Source organism: Nannobrachium achirus, assembly GCF_963921795.1.
Source record: "Nannobrachium achirus genome assembly, chromosome: 11".
Lineage (NCBI taxonomy): Eukaryota > Metazoa > Chordata > Actinopteri > Myctophiformes > Myctophidae > Nannobrachium > Nannobrachium achirus.
The window spans coordinates 42477883-42501738 of NC_137820.1; the positions used below are offsets into that span (position 1 = coordinate 42477883).

Consider the following 23856-nt stretch of genomic DNA (forward strand, 5'->3'; position numbering starts at 1 on the left):
TTTAAAACATTTTGATTATTATTGGTTTTGGTGAAAACTTTTATTTTTTTCCCCCTTGAAATTGTTCACTCATAAAGATATGCGGAATACTATTATGATGCTAAACCACAAGATGTCAGCAAAGAACCTTACAGTCAAGTCAGCTCTTCTGGACAATTGTGATAATTTTCACTAGATTCAATATAAGCCCATTGCCAAATTAATCTCTTCAAGTTCTGCCAGTTCTATTTTATTGTCTAGCCTTTTTCATTAAGTAATAATTAGGTCATCAAAACGTACAAGAGGTGAGTGGTTTGTTATATAAACTTATGAAATTAAAAACAATAAGGTTTTAAAATTGCAGAATTTTGACATAATTTGTAGTATTATGCACAATATAAATTTTCACGATGACAGTGTTTTCATTACCGTCAAAGTTTCAGAAATATGTAAATATCAGCTCAAAATGTCGAGGTCCAGCCATTGTTTAAACTTATTATTTAAACAGCATGTTTGACATATCTTCAGACCCCCCAACCCCCTCCTCCACCCAGCCACCCCCATTGTGTAAGAATATTTTTGCTGTATTCCTTCATAACTCGCCCGTGGAGGAGGGAAACCCGATAGGCTCTCAGGAGACAACTTCCTATGATGAAAATTTACGAGGTGAGTTGGAGAGGTATGGTGGTATTTTGGGCCCCCAGTGGCCTATTGGTCTGAACTGACTCGACTTCCATAAAGAGGGCTTAGGGTTTCTGCTGAGCCAGCACTTAACACCCTATATACCCTGTTTAATCTTTTCTGTTTGTGACTTGCCAGTGTCTCCCCTTCTTCCCACAACGTCTTGTCCCGTCCTCCTCTTCACGTTACAGTAGGTGAGCGTCTCTCCTTTACTCTGTCGTCTACCTGTGGGTTTATTATTAATACTAGAGCAGGGTTTCCACTGTTATTAGAAATATAACAATATAACAATATGACAGATCCAAGGTCAATCAACAGGGCAAGGTGTCTGTCATAATGTTGAAGGTTAAAGTTAATTTTCAATAAAGCATGCATGACTTGTGTGTGTGTGTGTTGTTTAATAGTGCGATGCAACGGTGACCTGTGACCTTTGCGTACAAGATATGAATTGGGATCGAGTTGTTGTCATTTCTGAAATATTAATTAGACGATATGATTTGTGTGATGTTGGTTTTAGTCGTTTGGGCATGGCCGTACAGTAACGGCTAAACGGCAATTCAGTTTCAAATGAAAGACAAATCATAATTTCTTATTTAATTCATTCATATTATTGTTTCTTGCTTGAGGAGCACCAATACAGTATAACACATGTTCAGATACAGTTGAATGCTCAGTTGTTGTGTCACAACCAGTAGGTTAGATTGTTTCAGCCTGGCCATTATTTTCCTTCTCATCTAATTGTGTCCTTAAAATGAAATGATTAAAGATAATTATGTGATTACAACTTTTTACCATAAATAATCTTTCAAACGTGCTGCTGCTATGGCCTCCCTTGTCTTGATACAAACCCGGTTGTCTCATTGTCTTGGCATTCATAATTACGGCTATTTTTGATGCATGGCCAGTATAGTTCTTGGAATTGGCTGGGAGTGTACGTGCGTAAAAGTGTTGTTATGCAGCTGAATTCTGTGTTGAAGGCTCTCTGCGTGCTCCGCTCCACATGTTTGTTCCTATATTGGTATTTGCTTTGGAGCCGCATGGACTGCAGGCTGGGAAGTCCAAATACCAAGTGGAAACCGTGCCTGGCAGGGCAACTGCTAAGTGAAAGGTCGAGTATTTGACCCTGCCCGTCCAAAATTAGCTTGATTTCACTGGAACAGGTTTGAAACGATAGTAAAACTGATCGTGTTTCATGGTGCCGTGATTGATCAATAGTTAGACAGGAGCTGCAGTGTCATGTTCGTCTTGTGTGAACAAGTGTCAGTGTACTTCTGGCCACTGCATGCTGTAAGACTATAAGCTTTACTGATTTAACTTTTCCTCCTTTAAAACAGGGTGTGAACCAACCAACAAACAGACAAAATGGCTGAGTAAGTATTCTTTTCTTGACTTAATAACATGTGGCATGGATTGACTTTCATGTGATTATCAACCTTATCAATGAACTTAATAATAATAATCTGAAATGAAAATCAAATCAATTGCACCTAAGGACTACCTCATTAAAACCAGGAAAGCATCTGTGTTATCTTAGATGTGTTATAGAAGATTTGCACCTAAGGACTACTTCATTAAAACCAGGAAAGCATCTGTGTTATCTTAGATGTGTTATAGAAGATTTACAAGCCGTTTCTTTTTTTTTTAACATTTTAGAAAAATCTTGAAAGTGTGGGAACTACTAATTTAGAAGTTATTTGTAGAATAGGCCTTTGCCTGGCATGGCCAGACTAATATCACTGTGTAGATTTGTCTGGAATCTCTGTATGGAACCTGCATTTCCAAGGGGCGTAATAATACATAAAAAAAAAGATTCTGGTGATAAAGCCGCCCCATATTGCATACTGGGCCCTGATTGGTCCCTCACAACTTTGGAGGGAGTGAAATCAAATCTAAATCAATTTTTTCCAATGGGAGATTCGTTTGGTTTCCAGGCTAAATCGGCCTTAGGTCTTAATTGGCAATAATGCAGAATTCGAACAATGTTTTACTCATTGACTGACTGAGTTTCCCTGGCATTAAACCAGTCAGACCTTGGATTGCATGTCTTGGATTGTATTAATGATAATTATGTTGAACATGTTTGTTCCAGGCATAAAAAGATGACCTCTAGCCGCAGGCATCATCTGAAGGTAAGCCTCCACACTGGGGTGTCCTTGAGGGGGTTCCCGGGGGGTCCTCTGCAAAAGAAAACATTCCTGCACGTGCATGTGGAAAGAATTCGGGCCACGCGCCATGGTACTGCGTTCAGCGACCAAATCACCACTGAGTTTAACCACTAAACTGTTCCAAACTCTACTTTATATTTTTGGCTATTCGAAAAGAGCAGATCTACAAGCTCACAATGTGATGCGTTTGAGCTTGTAGATCTACATTTATTAAACATTTTGAAAATGTTATAACAATTTTGAAAGAAAATTATAACAAATCTATTCTTATGGCATGAAAAGGTTTGAGAACCAATCAAGACCCTGGCACTATTAGCATGACTTTCCTTTTTTGCTTACTACTAGAGGATATGCATCCAAAAAATAATTACAATGTGCTCCAATGTTTTAAAGAAAAATTGGATAGCTGTAAACGTTTTATCGACTTTTACAATTTAGGCATAAATAGCAGATGCTCTTAATTCAGAGCCACTTAGGGCCGATTTATACTCCACTTTTAGAGCCGAATTTATTTCGGTTTGGCTCTGTCTAAGCTACAATATGACATCATTCAGAGGTTCGGGGAGGCGGGTCGCGGGTACCATCATTAATTCAGCTGTTCGGTGCCACCGAGATTTTTTGACTCCTCAAACCGAACCGTAATAAATGTGTCTCTTAAAGTGGAGTATGCATCGGCCCTTACAGTAAGCAAGGTAACACAAACGCATAGAAATAGTAATCTAGAATCATAAGGTAAACCAAGAACCTATCATCAGTCTATCTAATCTAACCAGTATTATATAAAAAAATAAAAAATAAATATATTGAAATTATACAAACTATACCAGGTGAATAAATGAACCTGTCGTCCGTCTAAAATAAACTTGCCATCTAAATCTTTTCCCTCCAGAGTTTGATGCTGGTCATCGCAGCAAACTGGTTAGAAAATGAGAAAAAGGAAATGGAAGATGCGAAGGCGGCCTACATGAATGAGACGTGCCCCACCCCAGACCTGAGTGGAGACCAGGCGGCGCTTATGGTAAGACCAGTGGTGGAAAAACTACTCGCATTTCTTACTTAAAGGACCACCTCACCTCTGGGACAACCAGATCTTATTTTATTGTTGTTTGGGACACGATCAACACAATCCTGAGTTATATTTTGTGTTCAATCTGTGTTTTTTAGATATTTAGTATTTCAGTATGCTACAACTGGTCATATGATGCTTTGTAGCATGCTATTGCATCATCTCATGCATCATATGATGCAAAATGCATCATATGACCAGTTGTAGCATACTGAAATATACTAAAAACACAGATTGAACACAAAAAATAACTCAGGATTGTGTTGATTGTGTCCCAAACAACAATAAAATAAGATCTGGTTGTCCCAGAGGTGAGGTGGTCCTTTAAGTAAAAGCATGTAGAAACACTCTAGAAACATACACAACACATTTCATAGAACCACCCTCCAAGGGTGGAGAGAACCGTTCTGCTATACTGCACACTTGGGTTCTAAATTGCACAGACAACCGTGTGATTTGATTCCTGCCATAGCCTCCATTTATACTTTGAAAATGACAACGAAACCACCTATTTGAAACCAGTGGAACATCGGGTTTTTGTGCGCAGTTGAAGTTGCATTAAAAAAAAAGGCAGAGGGATAAGCACTGAGGGCTTGTGGATTGTAATGCAGCCCTGTCTCTTTATGAGTATCTAAGAGAAGTCTGTTCGCTTGGGTGCAATTTTGCAAGGGGGTAGATTCTGACCAACAAGATTCTGAGGTGCAAAATAAGTGAATCATCCAAAACTATTGACATACATATTATCATTTACATGTCATATGCAGGACAGGTGCAGAGTGTTAAAAATAGTTCCAAAAACTGACACTTGTATGCCTATGCAATCAATGGCCTCAAGAACGGACATTCAATGAGTCTATGATTGGCATATTTTCTATATGCATACAAAGGCACGCCAATTGGCCAGCTTTGGCATACCACAATACATACAGTCGGACCCAAAAATAGAAATACTTGGAAAAAAAAAAAAAAAATATATATATATATATATATATATATATATATATATATATATATATATATATATATATATATATATATATATAATCAGATGGTGTTGTAGGAGTCCTAATCAGAGTTAAATGTATTGGTTTTTTTTTAAATATGTTTTTGTAAGGTTTTATAGCCATAAATCATAAATCATGCTCTAATTTAAATATGGGGGGTATTTTTTCACAATAATAACATATGTACATGTTCCAGACATTCTAATGATCACCAAAAAAAATATTACTGGCATTTTACTTGCTTCAGTGAAAAAGTGAGACTCTGGACTCCAGAGATATTGAATGTCAGCCTCTGCAGGGGGTATTCATATGCAAATATCGTGGCCAATGGCATTGTAATACTAAACAATATAGGATCCAATGGTGATGTTGGTGGTAGGGGGAGCAAAATTAAAATCATTTAAACCTTTTTTTGGATAAAATACAAATGTTGTAATATTACAACAGTGGGTCTTACAGGGTTAATTGACAAACTGCACCTGAATGCAATAGAATGTCTACTCTACATTATATGCTGCTAACATTTGTTTGTTTGCATTTCAACAGGATATCTGCAAGAAGATCATATCTGCAGTTGACCATTCTGATGAGGAGAGATACGATATTGAGGCCAAAGTTCTAAAGGGCGACAAGGAGGTACAGTACTGTGACAAGACTCATGTATGCTTGCATACGCATCGCTCACCAGTGGTAGCTAGTACTGTACATTTACGCATGTACTGTACTAAGTAGCCTGATTTCAGACTGAAGCTTCCTGTGGGAGGGAGTGCGGTCTATGGTGTGGACCCAGGCTAGTACTTAAAGGGAAATTACTTATTTTCTATTGATTACTCACCCCATGGACATTTTAATTCATGGATCATTTTTAGTTTTTGTCTCAGTTTTTGTCTCATTCCTAAGATATGAAGTAGTGGATTCAGTAATGCGAGTAACTGCTGATGAACCCATAAAACCAAAAAAGCTAGATTTTTGTGTTGGCTATTCAAAAATAGCAGATATACAGTACAAGATCTACAAGATGTGATTATATAATTAAATATAATTACTATATTTTAATATCATATAATTAACATAATTGATAGTTCGGAAGCGTTCTGAGCCAATGGATTGGGTCCATTATTTTGTTTTAAATAAACACTGAGGATTTTACAGCGTAGTCCAGGGTCCCAGAGATTTCAAATGCAGGTCTGTGACTCAATGCATATCAAACCGGAGGGCCTTGAAATTTAAAAGGTTGAGAACTTTAAGCCTAACCCTAACCCTTTAAGAGACATCAACATACTCTTGACCACTCTTTTCAGGCTATGGGAAGAGGTAAGGCACGATTGCAAGGATAAACTAAAACTGTATTGACAGCACAAATCTTTCTATACTTTCTCTACCAGATTGAGGAGTTGAAAATGAAAGTGGTTGAGCTGGCCGGAGTCAAGAAGCCCGCCCTGAAGAAAGTGCGTATGTCTGCTGACGCTATGCTCCAGGCTCTGCTCGGTGGCAAGCACAAGGTCACTATGGATCTGAGGTCCAACCTGAAGACGGTCAAGAAGGAGAAGAAAGAGGAGGAAGTGAGTGTCAATTTAACGTAGCGAACCAAAACATAACCTAGTCCTTGAGCTATCGTTCATAGGGCCCCACGATATCTCACTACCATACTGTCCTACAAAGCCGTAGTGCAGTAGTGCAGTAACTACGTTTTTGTGCACACCAACTTATTTGTGTATCCCAAAGGTCAAATTAGCCCTTGTGATATGCTGATGTCTCATTTGGCTGACCAGTTGAAGCACTTTTAAAACAAATTTTCAGTCATTTCTTTGTTCGCAGTTACTGCACTCTGGCTTAGTGGGGCAGCATAGTAGACTTATGTATTCTGGAGTTTTTGTTCCTGGTTGTATTTTTACATACAGTACATTTACATTTTTATAATGTTCTTTTAGAAATCTCCTACGTCAGGCACTCGGGTGGCACAGTGGTAAAGTACCTGCGGTGTAAAGTAACGTGCAGCCTACATTTACTTAAGTACTGTACTTAAGTACAATTTTGAGTATTTCTACTTTAACTTGATTATTTCCCATTTTTAATGGATTTCTACCCAGAGAGGGCAATTCTTTCAACATAAGACACTGCATTCAAGTTCAGGAGAGTTTGGAAAAGGCAATTCTCTTGAATGCTGCATTTAGGTATGGCATGGAAAGAGGGCATTTGCATTTCTTTCACCACAACTGATATTCATGGTCTGGAGAGGGCACTTTTTACAGACGGATAAAAGGGCATGACGTCGTTTGGACGCGAGATAGCGAAAATGACGTTGGTGTCTCTTCCTTCTAAAAGAATCCTTGTGCATGGGGAGGAATGAATTGGCACGACGACTAAATTGGGGAGAAAACAAAAAAAAATCTTTCGCTGGGTAACACATAAGGCTCAAGGACACTCAATCATTCAACTTTCAGTTTATATATACCCCCTGACTGCAGATCAGTGATAGGTTCTTTGAACGTTATTCTTAAAGCCTGTATCTGCCCAAGCTTTAAAAAGAAAAAAAAAAAAAATCTTGTCAGGGTTGCCATGTTTGTAACACGTGTCTCTCCCCGCTCAACAGACACCAGTTGGCGACTGGCGTCAAAACATCGAGGATAAGGCTGACAGGAAGAAGATGTTTGAGACATCCTAAAAAACACCATGGGATTCTGGCTGGCAAGGACAAGGAAGTAGATGTTGGCATCTGAGGTCTGATGACTGATTTTGTTGTTGTACGTTCACATAGGTTACAGGGTCGGACTTTGATGTTGTTGGGGGGTTGATGTTATTTTGTTACACAGTCATGTACTGTACAGTGTACACACTGCATTGGAGGAACTTTAAAAAAAGAACATGTACAGGTTTCTTGGACTCATTTCTGGAATAAATAATAAATGCTTTAATTTAATACATACCGGTAGTTTGTTTGCTACTTTCATATATATGAACATCTAGTGGGTATTGGCGTAAGATACAACACTTTAGCAGTTGAATGGTGCTGATGTCATACTGTATGAGTTTCTTTCTTCACAGATTACATTAGAAGAGTGGGATATTTTACAAGGCCTAAGCTGTTTGATGATTTATAGGTTGCTTGAGGTAATAGTTTTGAGAGTATATTTTTTATGTATATCTTCTAAAGTTGGACTGCATTTCCATATGTGCTGATATAGCCAAGGAATTTGTGAATGACTGCATGACCGAAATATGGTCAGTAAACGTTATATAACTATAAATAATATCAAAGGAGACATAACTACTTAAAGGAGTAGTTCACCCCCAAAATGATTTTTTTTCTAACGATTACGTGCGCCATAGAGACTTGAGTTCAATAAAAAAAAAATTGTATTTGTCATATTCCTAAGACAAAAATTATCATAGCAAATTTCCTCCATTGATTTCGGATGGGGATTAATGGGGAGACATTTATTGTAATCAAATTATTGTCTTAGGAATGCAACAAAAAACTAAAATAATTATTGAACTCAAGTCTCCATGGCGTGAGTAATCAATAGAAGAAAGGTCATTCTGGGGGTGAACTACTCCTTTAAGCTACAGAACCTTGGGGTCGGAGCAGGGCAGCAGGCCTTTATGGTTGGATCTAGGGATGTCCAATATCGGCTTTTTTGCCGATATCCGATTTTCCGACATTGTCCAACTCTTAATTTTCAATAACAAATGCATTTTTTTATTTAATTTTTTTCACCAAAACTAATGTCAGGTAACAACACATATTGTCATGGAATTAACACATTATGCCCAATTTTATTGTGGTGCCTAAACCGATAACGATATTTTCCGGGGGGCGATATTATCGGACATCTCTAGTTGAATCTGTTCATGCATGCATACTTTTTATGGAACATTTATGGAACGCTGTCCTGGCACAAGTTAATTTACACATTTGGGATACGGTACAAATATATGAAAGAAATGTATAAAGGAATGTCTGAAATATGATTCATAATGGTCCAATATCCTGAAAATAGTTAGTAAGTTTACAGTAACAAATGTTTATTATTTTTATGAACCTCAAGAGGTCAGTAGAGTACTCATGCTATTTCTCCATTTCCTAAATTGGCCCCAAAGACAACACTGTAACTTTCACACTTTACGGTATGGTTTTTATGTTGAGAATCTATGTTGGGGATAATGTGTGTTGTTTCTAATCAAAGGTAATGAAGCCCTAATCAATCATTTACATTTTGCCTCATACACTTCTCAAACATCATCAAAGACAATGAAATAGATCATTTTCACACAGCTCCGTATTATGGTTAAATAATCTGGATCCATGTGTGTTCCACAAAGAAAATATCAAATGCATTTCATTCTGGATCTCCTCTTTCATCCACACTATCTTCTTCAACGTGCTGGGACAGAGTTGAAGACTTCACAGGGAGAGAATACACTATCAGAAGCCATCTTGCAGGAAAGCTAAGGAGACACCAGTGGAGCGGGGTTGGGCTGGAGTGTATTTCAGGAGCTCGCGGAGCTATTGGTCTGACTTGGAATCCACTTCCATAAACAGGACCTGGGCAATTTGCTGAGACATCGCAACTCACCATATATACCCTATTTCATGTTTCACTGTGTGTGGTTGTTGCGGCACTGTGTTCCTCTCAACTCCATCAAGTGTATCTTGATCTTCTTCCTCCTCTCATATAGGTGAGAAATCTACATCTTTTTCTGCCCTCTCTCTTTTTACCAGCCTTTATTTGTTTACTCCATCTCTTTCTGAGAATGGCCATCTTTATTCTCAAAGGGGAATAAGATGTGGCAGTTGAGTGACACAGAGAAATATACATTTTAGACACAACATATTTAAAAAACTAAAAACAAAAGGATTGACAGCAGGGCAGGAAAGACTTCCAAGGAAAGCAGTATATTATCATCAATCAGTGAGTTTGACACTTGGATGTTTTTTGATGACATTTGACCTTTTCCTGACGAGCCCTAGATTTATGTGTCTCGTTCACCCCAGGGGTCTTTATGCCCCCTGGGTGTTTGCATTTAAAGGTAGACAGTGAGTGTGACCCTGTCAAATGGGAAGCTGAGGGTTGTAATTGCTAATTAAGTCGTTAAAGATGTTATCTTAAGCCGCACTCTCTAGGTTAATGGAAGTCTTGTAAAGACATGATTTGTAATGCAGTCATCGGTTGTATTTTGGGATTCTTGATACTAGTATCAAGAATCCATTAAGCCTTTTTCATTGGATGGTTAATATAATGTCCAGAATGTCATCTTAAGCCCACACGCCAGGTTAATGGAGGTCTTGTACAGAAATGATTTGTACTGTAATAGTAGTCCTCAGTTGTATTTTTGGATTCTTGATGCTAATATCCAGTAATATTTTTCATTAAATGGTTAATATAATCTCTTTGGGTTTTGTGAATTTCTTTTGCTGGATGTTTTGTATTACATTTGGAGATATCGCTTGTTAATGAGTTATCTGTATAATATACTTTTCAATTAACTGTTGTAAGATTGACTATTGGAGTGGAGGATTAGAGGATTAGGAGATGATATTTTACATTAGTTGCTTTAAGTGTGAAGTTTTTACCTGGTGTAATTAACTATTAATGATGAATGCTGTAGTATCAAATACACCCGTGCCTTCTGGTCCAAAGTGAATAGTCCATAATAGAACATTTGATAAGCACTTGTGGTATTAATAATATCAAGTGTGTTACGTGTTAAGGTTTTATTTTACAATTTGCTATTTGGGCATGTAGCGGACACTCTTAACCCAGAGTGACGTACAGTAAGCAAGGCAAACACAGGACAATCAAAATAATGCATAGAGACATTGTAGTGCCTCAGCATATAGGATCATCGGTAAACCAAGAACCTGTCAGCAGTCTATACATTACAATATCAAAACATAAATAATATCTACATCGAAACATTGTTTTAATATACTTAACTGGTTCCTGTTCGGGTGTCATATTCATATTCGAGTGTCATGAAAAAATGAGCTTCTCATAAACACTTAGGGAGGGAGCACCCGATACCCTCTGACCCGATTTAGTTCAATCATCACATCATCTCAGAGCTTCAGCTGTGGAAGAAGATCATGTATCTGAAAACAATCTGGACACTCGGCAGAGTAAAGTAGCCTAAACCACACCTGCCAATCAGTCTGCCTCAGTGTGTCTGTGAACAGCCTTATCATCAGAACAGAATACACTGCCACGGAATATAAATAAAGCTTAAAGGGTAGGGCACAGCGGCGAATCCAGAGAATTGTGACTGGGGGGCTATGGGGGGGCTGGCTTTTTTTAGAGCAGGGGCTAATTAATTTTGGCAACAAACAATAATGAATAGTTCTAATATGACAGACGAGATCTTTTCGCTTAGAGTATGGATAACTGAACAGACCAGATTATTGGCAGATGCTCCAAATTCGAGGAATGTAGGTGATTGTCTTTCACATATGCATATACATTTTATTTATTTATTCTTTAAATATTTTTCATCACAATTGGGTTTGTGTGTGCGTGTGTGTGGGGGGGGGGGCTTAGGGGGTGCTAAGCCTTCACCAGGGGGGCTAAAGCCCCCTCTAGCCCCCCCTGGAGTTGCCTCTGGTAGGGCAAGTGATTTTCTTTGGTTAAAATAAGTGTTAATTAGCTCTATGCAAGGGGTAATTTATGGCCAGGTGGTCATTATTGAGAAATAAACATACATTAACCACATTAGCTCTATTTTATACCTACGCTTTTTTTTAAATAGCAGATCTACAAGCTCACAACGCTTCGCATCGTGCAGCGTTGTGAGCATGTAGAGCTACTATTTTCAAACATTTTGTACATTTTGATGCCAAAATATTCATACTTTTAGTACTTCATACTAAGTACATTTAGAATTTCAGACTTTTACTTGGAAAAAAAAAGTATTTTCTACATTGCATTATTGATACTTTTACTTAAAGAGTACTTTTTTCTCCACTTGAAGAATTTTATTTCTCAATAATGTCCGGCTGGCCATAAATTATCGCGTTTATTACACGGCTACTTAAATACATTAATTAATAAATTGACCCACGCAACAACAAAACAAAGTATTAAGAAGTGCAGCAGGTGCTCTGGGTCTTGCAGGGCGGCATTGCTGAATGGTTAAGGAGCCGGTCTGGGGAACCAGAGCCCCTGGTTGTCCCTGGTTCGATTCCAGGCCAGGGTAGCAATGTCGATGTGTGTCCCTGAACAAGACTCTTAACCCGTGATTGCTCACATGCTCCTTGTGGGCAGCGAATCAGCTGGGTTTGGCTGAATATACAGAATTTCCCTCACGGGAGGAAATAGGTATCTATTATTATTATTTGATCAGCGAGCGGTCATTATCCAGAAATAACACACCGCTGAATTCAGCAATTGACCATTCAGAATCAAGCATTCAACCCAGCAGTGTAATACATTCTGATACTACTCATTGCTACATGGAGTGTTTGTTCAGTAACAGGAGTCTCCAACATGTCTCTCCGCCTCTTTATTAAACAGTAAAATAATTTTGAGATCGAGATACCAATTGTATCCAATCGGGATAAGTCGGGATACAAATTAAACAAGTGAACTTGGAAGTGATGACACAAATAAATGATCAGACAAAATTGGAACTATAAAAATTAAGCTCATAAATGGGTACTCGCTCTTGATTGGCTGAAAATGTGTCACCTACCTGAACATGAATGTTCTGTTTATTAAAGAGCTGGAGAGACAGAGACTCCAGTTACTGAACTAACACTCTAGTCTATAGCAATGATTACTATAACAATATAGAGTTACGTTACAATATAAATTAAGTTTTTGTTTTAACCAGAAAATATCACTTACCCTACCATTAAGTTCTACAAATGTTTAAAATCTGGGCCACAAGATAAATGTTTTGTTCCCCTGTGTTTTCTGTGTGTCTTCAAGCAGTGTCGTGAACCAACAAAACCGCCAAGATGTCTGAGTAAGTCTCACAGAAATCATTTTTGTTTCACTCTTCTGATGACTGATTGCTGATTTGTCAAAAGACCTTAAGCACAGCCTGCCCTGGACAGCTGGCCTAACGGTCTAGGCACCTAGGCTCCAAAAAGTAGCCTGACAGCATGCATCGCGGGTTTGATCCCAATGGCCTTTGCTGCATGTCGCTCCCCATCTCTCTCCCCCATTTACTGTCAGACTACTTACTATCCTATCAATAAAGGCATAATAGCAACAAAAAAATACATCTTGGGAAATAAATAAATAATCATTTTATGATCAGTTTGTGATGTTAGAAAACACAGCCACGTAACTGCTGTACATTAATGTATAGGATATCATTTATACTTACCGCATGACACTTTGAAAGTGAAATTCAGTTGAAAGTGTTTAATTTTTCTACAATAAAGCAAAGGTGTGCAATGTATTCGGTATGCACATGTTCAGAAAAAAGCATGCTCGACAGCATGTTTAAGGGTCGTTTCATACCGTTATAAGGAGCCTAACTAATTTCGGTTCGGCACTAGGCAAACCCAAATATGGTTCGCATCCCCCGGTTCGGGGGGGCGTCAACCGACTAAATTCGGCTCTACGGTGCTGACGAAATGTTGTGACCTCCCGACTTAATTTCGGTACTCAGCGGTGTCTTCTCATTCATTCAGCCCGGCTTCACGTTCATATTCTCGGCTGTGAATCCAAGGAAACAGCGGTCGTTTGGGAGGGAGACACGCCGACTTTCAAATGCTTGTGTGGCCGTGTATTGGGCTTGCAGAGCGGACAAGTCAGCTGTCTCTCGCTCTGGCTGGAGACGAAGAGTGGTGGACTGGGAGGCACGCACACACGCGACACACACACGCGACACACACACACACACACACACACACACACACACACACACACACACACACACACACACACACACACACACACACACACACACACACACACACACACACACACACACACACACACACACACACACACACACACACACACACACACACACACATCGCTAACGCGTCGCCGACCGTTTTAAAGACAAAAGAAGAGCTTAAACACAACTTTGCTAATTGCTATTTGCTAGTGTTCCGTGTTGATAGGTTTTCCACGACGAGTTGTGACTGTGTGATGACATGCATGCAGCAAGGGAGGCGGCAAGTCTATAATGTGAGCTTGTAGATTAAATGTTTTTACAGAGCTCGATCGAGCGTTTGTGAGTGTGAGAGAGAGAAGAGACCCCGGCCCCGCTGGAGCTGCTACTCACTCACTGGACCTCCAGTCATTCAGCGTGCAGCGCGAGGGAAAGTCAAATTTGTATCCCCCCTGCAATGCTCATTCATCGGCCACAAACGTTGTCATGCCACGGACCTCCAATATTTACAAGCAACTTCGGCACTAGCCGTTAAGAAAGTATGAATGAACTCCCCCCAAACCTAAATAATTTTGGGTCGGGGCGTCCTCCCGAACCGAAATTAGTTAGGCTCCTTATAACGGTATGAAACGACCCTAACTCTTACTCCATGCCGAAGACTAATGCAGTAAGAGGAAAAATGTGGTGCACACTTCTGGCTCCATTCTGCACTACTTTTTTCCCTCTTTTTACGTTTGTTCTCCGGGGTCAGCACAATTAACGCAATATTTAAATTAGGATGTTTTAGTAAAAAATGTTCTTGATGTTCTACATGCTGCCAACCAGACGAAGAATCACGGATTGAGGCTTTAAACGTTGCTTTTATTTGAAATATCTGAGACTATTTTGTGGAAGATGTTTCTGAATCCTATTGCTAGTTTGAACACTTCTTTTCTTTTTCAATCTTAAAATAACAAATATGTAGATCTGCTATTTTCGCTGGGCAACAAGCTTCCACAGAAGACAGGCTGCTGGCTTTCCATGGAATCCAACTGACAGAAATCAGTCATGGCGACAGAGAACTTTAATCCATGGGTGTGCATTACCTTTCCTGCCCAAGACTAACAGAGTCCCATGCACTGCCGTAGCTAACAAACTAATGTCCATAACTCTAATCCTTGTCATTTTCATTCTTATTGTTATAAATCTTATTTCATGACAGCAAAAAGATGCCATCCAGTCGCAGCAAGCATTTGAAGGTGAATATATATGAATTTCAGAATTTTGTCTTGGTGGCTAATGAATTCTCAAAGCAAGGAGTTGAAGAGTTGTACAACGATGATTCGGTTTAAGAAAGTGTTTAAAGGGTAAACATTTTAAATTATCAATTGGGATAGTTTTCATATATATACACACACACACACACACACACACACACACACACACACACACACACACACACACACACACACACACACACACACACACACACACACACACACACACACACACACACACACACACACACACACACACACACACACACACACACACACACACACACACACACACACACACACACAGTTTATAAAAGTCGACAGAAAGTGTGTTATGTGGCCACACCCACCAGTTCATGGGTGGTGACCCAGCTGAAGTTAGCCACACGCAGTGTTGGGTGTATAGTAAAAGGGGAGGGGCTGATATGATGTCATTAAATCAGTGTTTTTCTATTCAGCTTTCAGGAAGAAACCAAAAATACACAGGGAAGGCAAATTTGCATTTGTTAACTCCATAGACATATACAAAACAGAAAACGTACAAAATGGCACTACCTCTTTAAGATTTGTACATGACAAACTTGAGAAATGGAAGGTACTGCATACTTTCTACTTTTGGTAATTCTAGTAAATCTTTATACTGTACCAATACCTTTTCTACTTTTACTCATTTTGAATTCCAAGGACGTTTAATTATAACAGAGTATTTCTACATTGCAGTATTGATACTTTTACTCAAGTTGAGTACTTTTTCCAACACTGGCAGAACAACAGATGTATCCATTGATGCTCCTGTTTATTTATTTATTCATGTTTTATCTGTGTCGTCGGTGTAGAGCTTGATCCTTCAAATCGCTGCTAACTGGCTGGAGACAGAGAAGAAGGACTTGGTCAAGGCCAAAGAGGATTACATGGCTGAGGCCTGCCCTCCTCCAGCAATGAGTGGAGACATGGCTGCGTTGCAGGTACCATGGCTGTTTCCATAGCGACCATGCATTCTCCATGCTAGCGTTACACTATTTCAAGTCAATTGAGTCATATTATTTGGCAAGTGAAGCACGTGGTGAAAAATACATTCTATCTATGTATTACAAATATGTAATAATAATAATAATAATAATTTAAAACAAAATCTGTCAACAGGAAGCTTACAAAAAGCTTGGTGCAGCTGTTGACAAAATCGATGAGGAGCGGTATGACCTGGAGCAAAAAGTGGGAAAAGGCGACAAAGAGGTAACTATTTGTTAAGTTATATGTTATGGCCATTTGTATATCACTGTCCCATTGACTCCACTACACAGGAAAGGAAATATATTATAAAAACAAAAAGAATCTGCTTTAAGTAGCATGTGAGGGGTTAAACTGGAGGGTTTTCATGATTCTGAATCCATTGCAAGCATTTGTTTTGCACAAAAAACATTCCTTGGGCTAGAAAACGAACCAAGAAAACTGTGAAAAGTGATGACTCATCACCGTGATGACTGTGAAAAGTGATGACTCATCACTTTTCCCACTTTTGTTGGTCCGTTTTCTAGCCCAAGGAATGTTTTTTGTGCAAAAACAAATGCTTGCAATGGATTCAGAATCATGAAAACCCTCCAGTTTGACCCCTCTTATGCTACTTAAAGCAGATTTTTTCGTTTTTATAAAATATTTCCTTTCCTGTGTAGTGGATTCAATGGGACAGTGAATATACAAATGGCCATAACTTTTTTTCGCGATGTTTCCAGCAGAGCAGGCCTCTCATTCTGTGGACCTTAATGACCAAACGAATAGATAAAACAGAAATAAAAAGTGCGGCAGAACATCAGGTCCTCTCCCATTTTGAGGGACTGGATCCCCGGATACATATAATTTAAAAAATAGTGACAACGCGTAGTTTTAAGCTTTTTTTTTGTTATTGAATATATTACCGGTATATGTCACTGTATTTAAGTTATTTGTCATATCTGCCCTGTACAATTTCAAAGCCTAAAAGCCAAACAGAAATGTAATTTCTATTCATAATATTTAAAGTGTTCGACGATAAAACACAATTCAATCATTAATCACAATTATTTGTGTGACAATTAATCGTTGTGTGGGTGTCGCCATCCGATCCTCTCCGCAGGTGTTGTGCGTACTGTTAGTGAACTGAATTGTTCTCCCTCGCAGATTGAAGACCTGAAGATCAAAATGGTGGACCTGGGTGGAGTCAAGAAGCCCGCCCTGAAGAAAGTACGCATGTCTGCCAGCGCCATGCTGACGGCCCTGCTGGGTACCAAACACACGGTGAACATGGAGCTGAGGGCCGGCCTGAAGCCAGTCACAAAGGAGAAGAAGGAGGATGTGAGTAACTCCACCCGGGAACGGCAAAGACGAGCAGAGAGATAAGCCATAAAGTGTGGAATTCAATTTAGAAAATGTGTAAACCACTTAAAGGGACAACTTTGCTCTTTTACAACAAGGGTTCATATATTAGATTGTAACTAGAGAAAAGAAAACTAAGATGAGCGTTAACATGTTTTCACGTACTGCTTTCTATCGTTTTAGCGATTTTAGTATTTTGATTTCAGTGGGTGGGGGCATGCGTACAAATGGCTAAATATGTATTTTTAGACACAATAAGCCGGCAATGTCTTTATTATTATTTACACCAGCTCCCATAAGTCACATCTGCCCATGAAAGATTGCGGTGCAACCCTAAGTTCTAACAATAGGGTACTAAAAGTGTGATTACTCAGAAACCAGCAGGTCTTAAGGGCCCCCCAACCTGGGTGCATTAGGGGTGTAACGATATAGTAACTGTATCGAAATATCGTTTTTAACTTAAAAAATCAGAGTATATCGAAATGAAAACAGCTCAAATCGAATCGTATCTTTTTATTTTGTATCGTATCGAATCGGCAGTGCAAAGAATCGATTGTATCGATACTACCTACTTGTGCATTATATTTAGCATTTTTAAGAAGAAAAAATTAAAAGGAGGGGTTTATTTGTATTTGGCAGATAATCACGGTGTTTACTTATTTATATCCATAATAATACGTTTCCCTTAAAAAGCTGCACTATCCACACCTTTGACACACATTTAATTTATTTGCTAAATAGTTACTATATCGATTTTAAATCATTGAATCGAATCGTATCGCCATGAATGAACCAATATCGTCCATGTATCGTATCGTCAACCATGTATCGTAATATGTATTGAATCGCAATTAAAATGTATCGTTACATGCATGCATGCATGCAAATCAAAATCATTAGAATCACTAAAACGACAGAAAGCAGTAAATGAAAACATTTTAACACTCATCTTTTCTTTTCTCTAATGACTATTTAAAATATGAAAACTTGTTGTAAAAAAACAAAGTTGTCCTTTAAACCCTATACACTTTGTTGTATATGCCAACCATCGCTGTTGGCTGTTTGATTGCCATTTTCAATATGTCAAGTTGGGAAAATGTAAAATAGCATTTGAATTGGTTAACCCGTTGAAACCAGGAAAGCATCCGTGTCATTTTAGATTTGAACCACTTTAACCATTATTTTATACTTTGGCTATTCAGAAATAAATATACAAGCTCATTTCATCTTCATGATCTATTTATTGAAAAATCTTGAAAATGAGTGCAAATCCTTGATATTTTAAAGTAAACATTTAACTCAAATTTGCTTCTGTGGGGGTTCCCTGCATGTAGCGGGGGAGCCACTGTGCCAAAATGAGAGAAGACCTGTGATGTCATGACATACTCCAAATTTTAGTTTTTCCTATTCATTTGGTCAATAAGGTACACAGAATGAGAGGCCTGCTCTGCCGGAAACATTGCGAAAAAATTAAGTTTCCCATTGACTTCACTATACTGTAAAAAACACACCAAAAATATGCTTTAAGTAGCATGTGAGGGGTCAAACTAGGGGTTCTTCATGATCCTGAATCCATTGCAAGCATTTGTTTTGCATGAAAAACATTCCTTGGGCTAAATTTCAGCCTCTCAAACCTGTGAAAAGTGATGAGTCATCACATTTCACTGTTATTTTGGTCCGTTTTCTAGCCCAAGGAATGTTTTTCATGCAAAACAAATGCTTGCAATGGATTCAGAATCATCAAGAACCCCTAGCTTGACCCCTCACATGCTACTTAAAGGAGTAATTCACCCCCAAAATGACTTTTTTTCTATTGATTACTCATGCCATGGAGAGTAGAGTTCAATAATATTTTTTGGTTTTTGTCACATTCCTAAGACAAACATTTGATTTGAGTAAATGTACCCCCATTGATTCCGGATGGTGACCCGTTTCGAAACGGGTCACCATCCGGAATCAATGGGGGTACATTTATTGTTATCACATGTTTGTCTTAGGAATGTGACAAAAACCAAAAAATATTATTGAACTCTACTCTCCATGGCATGAGTAATCAATAGAAAAAAAGTCATTTTGGGGGTGAACTACTCCTTTAAAGCATATTTATTTTGATGTGTTTCTTTCCTGTATAGTGAAGTCGATGGGACAGTGAATAAATGGCCATACATTTTTTTCGCAATGTTTCCGACAGAGCAGGCCTCTCATTCTGTGTACCTTAATGAACAAATGAATAGAAAAAAACAAAAATTAAAAGTATGTCATGACGTCACAGGTAAAACCCTATTCTTTGAGCTTTTGGGCCTGTGGCTCCCCGGCTAATGGCACAAAATATTTTGAGATTAGAGGTTGTCAACCAAATACAAAGGATTTTAGGGGTCCTTGACATGAAAAGGTTTGAGCGCCACAGATATAGCACCAACATATGTCTTTCAGAAAATCGTTAGGATTTAGAAGTCATTTTGCAGAATCGGCCACAGGTCTTTAAAAGGAAGGTGGTGATTCCTCCTCAAATAACAACATCCCTCTATCTTGTCTTTGCAGCCCGGTGAGGCCGTTGGTGATTGGCGTGCGAACATCGAGGACAAGGCTGACAGAAAGAAGATGTTTGAGGGCTAAACACTACAGCATCAACACTCTCTTGTCTTGTCCTGCTGTTGTATTTATGAACTTCACTTCACCGTCTTATTTCTGTGTTGGATGCCCGCCCAGATGTCCATACGGCCAGATGTGTATTTGATGTCCCATAGAGCTGTAATACGCAAATTCACACTCGTACGACCTCGCTGTTGTTCTACATCAGAGCGAGGGATTTTCAGATCGGTTGCAAAGATGTCCAGAGTCTTCCAGATGATTCTCTCTATTTCTTCAGTGTTTTTGTTTTGCACATTGTCTGGTATGAGGGGGGGAAGAGGAGAGTATGGGCCCTGTTTTTGGCGGTGCCTTACCCCTTATCCCTAAATTTTTCGCAATGCTTTACTATTTTGAAAAACATATTAAAATACTTCTAATAGCTGATCTACATTGACACGTTGTGAGCTTGTAGATCGGCTATTTGAACTATTTAAAAAAAATATATATAGTAAATAATTGCAAAAAATGTAGGGATAAGGGGTAAGCCACTGCCTAAAATAGGGCCCCATCTATTGGTTTATTGGTAAGTTTACTGTTGCCTCTCACTGCTTTTCATCTTTCAAACATTCAGGGAACACATCAAAGCAACCACAAGTTGTAAAATTGTATACAAAATGAAATAAAATGTTAAATATGATTTTACTGTATTTTATCGTTGTGTGTTTGCGTGTTTTATTCATTGGTTGAGGCATTAAGCATCAATTCTAGTCTGCAGTTTACTTCATGAAAGTAAAATATATTTAGTCAAATAAACCTTTTACTATAGGCTTTTTTTCCCCTGCATTGGAGATTCATCACAATGATTTATATTACCTGTTGTTGATTATTATAGGGGTCTGCTATTAAACACAGCTATTGCAGTATAACATTTTAAAGTATCAAACCTGGGTCATATTCTATATCTCTGCTGTCGGGCCGAAACCTCCCAACTCCAAAATGTTCATTTTCGGGAAAATGCACTCAAGTGGAGTTGGGAGGTTTTGACCGAAGGGCTTTTTACTACTTTCTATTGGTTCAATATTATTTTAACCAACACACAGACCTAAAGGGTGTTCAAAAGCACATAGTTAGGAGGTTTTGTCCCAAGCACTTTTAACTTTTTTACTACTTTCCATTGGTTCAATATTATTTTAACCAACACTGTAAAGGGTGTTAAATAGCCCTGATTCATGCAAAAAAAAAATCTAAAACCTAAAAAATTTAGTTACAAGGTTTTGGCCAGACAGATACAGTATATGGCTAAAATAGGTTACATACTGTAATCTACCCTCTTCATTGTCACCCGTGAAACCAGTGTTTGTTTCCTGGAGTTCTTGTGATGATTAAAAGTATAGTACTGTATGCCGTATACTGTTATCATGCAAATATATTCATTTGCAGTAAACTACAGTACAGTATATCTCGCTATGTGCAAAATATACTTTTCAGGATATTAAATAAATAGGCCTAAATAAACACAATAAAAATGTAACAACACAACACTGCCCCACCAAAGGCTGGTATTGTGACTTTATATTGTCAGATTATTGGTACTTTACCCAAATACAGCTCAAGTGGGGTTAGGAGGTTTTTGGCCATCAATGTGGATGATGATATGATATATGATATGATATGATGAGATATATGATATGATATGATATAGTACTTATTTGTCAGCTCTGAAATCTGCCTTGTGACCCAGCAGCCCTCTGTGCAAAACACATATCACACATTTGACATAACACAAAGAACAAAAACAAGATTACATACATAAAGACAAAAGCTGTTTGTCCATCATTGATTAGAAGTCAGACAAAAAAGACAGACATACAGTTTGAGGATCCAATGGAGTTAGGATGTTAGGTCAAAAGTCCTTTTTAATACTTTTCATTGGTTCAATATTTGTGAAACCAACACACAGACGTAAAGGGTGTTCAATAGCACTGAGAACTTTAATCCATGCAGACTGCATGAAATGGACTCCAGTCTGGATAAGAAATCAGATTTGGACTGCCAGTCAGAGCAAGGCAGTCTGCAGGGGAAATTCGCTGATGTATTATTAGTGATATACCTGTACATCTTGGCCCTTATGGGACTGGCTGCGGCAAAAAGGTTGCCAACCCTGGTACTGCAAGCTTACTACTGGAACGTGTGGGTGATGTAAGACGCATAAAACACATTAAGGCACTGCATGCTCTATTGTTTCAACTAGGTTGGGACCCATTTGTAAATATCTCTTTTTCCGTTTCCTAATCAAAGATAAAGGAATTCAGAAATAAAATAGAAATGTCAAAGATTGTCCAAAAGAACATTGTATTGTACATACATTTCATAAAAAAACCTGATTAGGAAACCAAACCCAAACTAGTGAAAATAGCAAATCTAAAAGCTCACAATGCGTTGTGAGATTCTTTTCACTAGTTTGGGTCCCGGAGAGACATCAAATTCCTCTTTTGGGTCTCGAGCTAAAGAATTTGGGAACCACTGCTCTATTGGCCTCAAACCCTATACTGGAGGAAACCGCAAAACAAAGGGTATTTATAAAAATCACACCCGTGTGAACTGAGCGGTGGTCGTGGAGTGTGTGCCTGAGTGAGTGAGTGTGTGCGTGCGTGTGCCCCCTGTGTGTGTTTTTTTTTTTTGGGGGGGGGGGGGAGGGGGGGGGGGGTGGGCACACCCTTCCCCCGTGTGTGTGTGTGTGCCCCCTGTGTGTGTGTGTGTGTGTGTGTGTGTGTGTGTGTGTGTGTGTGTGAGGGGGGGGACTTGCTGACCCACCCTTCCCCCTGTGTGTGTGTGTGTGTGTGTGTGTGTGTGTGTGTGTGTGTGTGTGTGTGTGTGTGTGTGTGTGTGTGTGTGTTTGAATTCAATTAAATTACATTTTTGAATTGAATTGAATTTTTGAATTGAATTGAGTGAGTGAGTGAGTGAGTGAGTGAGTGAGTGAGCCACGCTCACCAATAGAGAGAGAGAGAGAGAGAGAGAGAGAGAGAGAGAGAGAGAGAGAGAGAGAGAGAGAGAGAGAGAGAGAGAGAGAGAGAGAGAGAGAGAGAGAGTGTGTGTGTGTGTGTGTGTGTGTGTGTGTGTGTGTGTGTGTGTGTGTGTGTGTGTGTGTGTGTGTGTGTGTGTGTGTGTGTCTGTGTGTCTGGCCTGAACGTTTGTGTGTGAGTGTGCCTGGCCTATCCTGAACAACAGCGCCCCTCCCTTAACATGTGTGGTCATAAAAGGTTCTGCAGGCTACAGACACGCATACAGACAGACATACATACATACATACATACATACCCACACACACCGCCACGTATAGGAGCGTTGTGACCACCACTCAAAAATATAGTATATCATATAATTAAATATAAAATATTTTTTCTTCACAAGACGCCTCAGGGCGACATGCAGGTCGCGCCAATTGTTTGCCATCTGGCCAGTGATGTATATCGGACCAGTTACCCATATATGGAGACCCCTGGTACCCATATATGGAGATCCATGTGAGAGCCCAAACATGCTTACTCAGTTATTCATTATGTGAAAGTCCTGTGATGTCTATGACATCTGACATTATACCCTTTTATGCCCATACATGGAGATCCCCGTCTCTAGAACCAGCCACACATGGCTGTCTTGGCCATCTGTCTTGGCCATATATGGATTCTGTTAGTGTAGTATGTGGCCGGTGTGGCCTCCATATATGGGCATTCCCATATGAAGTCCTGTTATATATGGGCTTAATATTGATGACATCAGGAAACATATATGGGCATAAAAGGGATTATGTTAGTGTGCCATCACAGTGAAGCCAGAGCGTGATGTCAGAATGGCAAACCCAATCCGTTAAGAGTGGTTCCCCTGACATCACAGCTGTGATGTCACAGTGATGTGTCAGGCGAACCAGTGTCAGG

The 23856-nt window shown here is 39.0% G+C and overlaps 1 protein-coding gene across 1 annotated transcript; it reads left to right on the top strand.

Annotated features, from left to right (window-relative positions):
* Positions 1–2022: 2022 nt before the first annotated feature.
* On the top strand, positions 2023–19963 carry LOC308294356 (troponin I, fast skeletal muscle-like; the record flags this gene model as incomplete). The annotated part of the gene is made up of 10 exons (XM_080737087.1): positions 2023–2030; positions 2750–2789; positions 3715–3843; positions 5442–5531; positions 6281–6457; positions 7489–7554; positions 15835–15963; positions 16142–16231; positions 17153–17326; positions 19889–19963. 10 exons carry the CDS (start codon positions 2023–2025, stop codon positions 19961–19963), a joined length of 978 nt encoding a protein of 325 aa, XP_080593213.1.
* Between the last annotated feature and the right edge of the window lie 3893 nt (positions 19964–23856).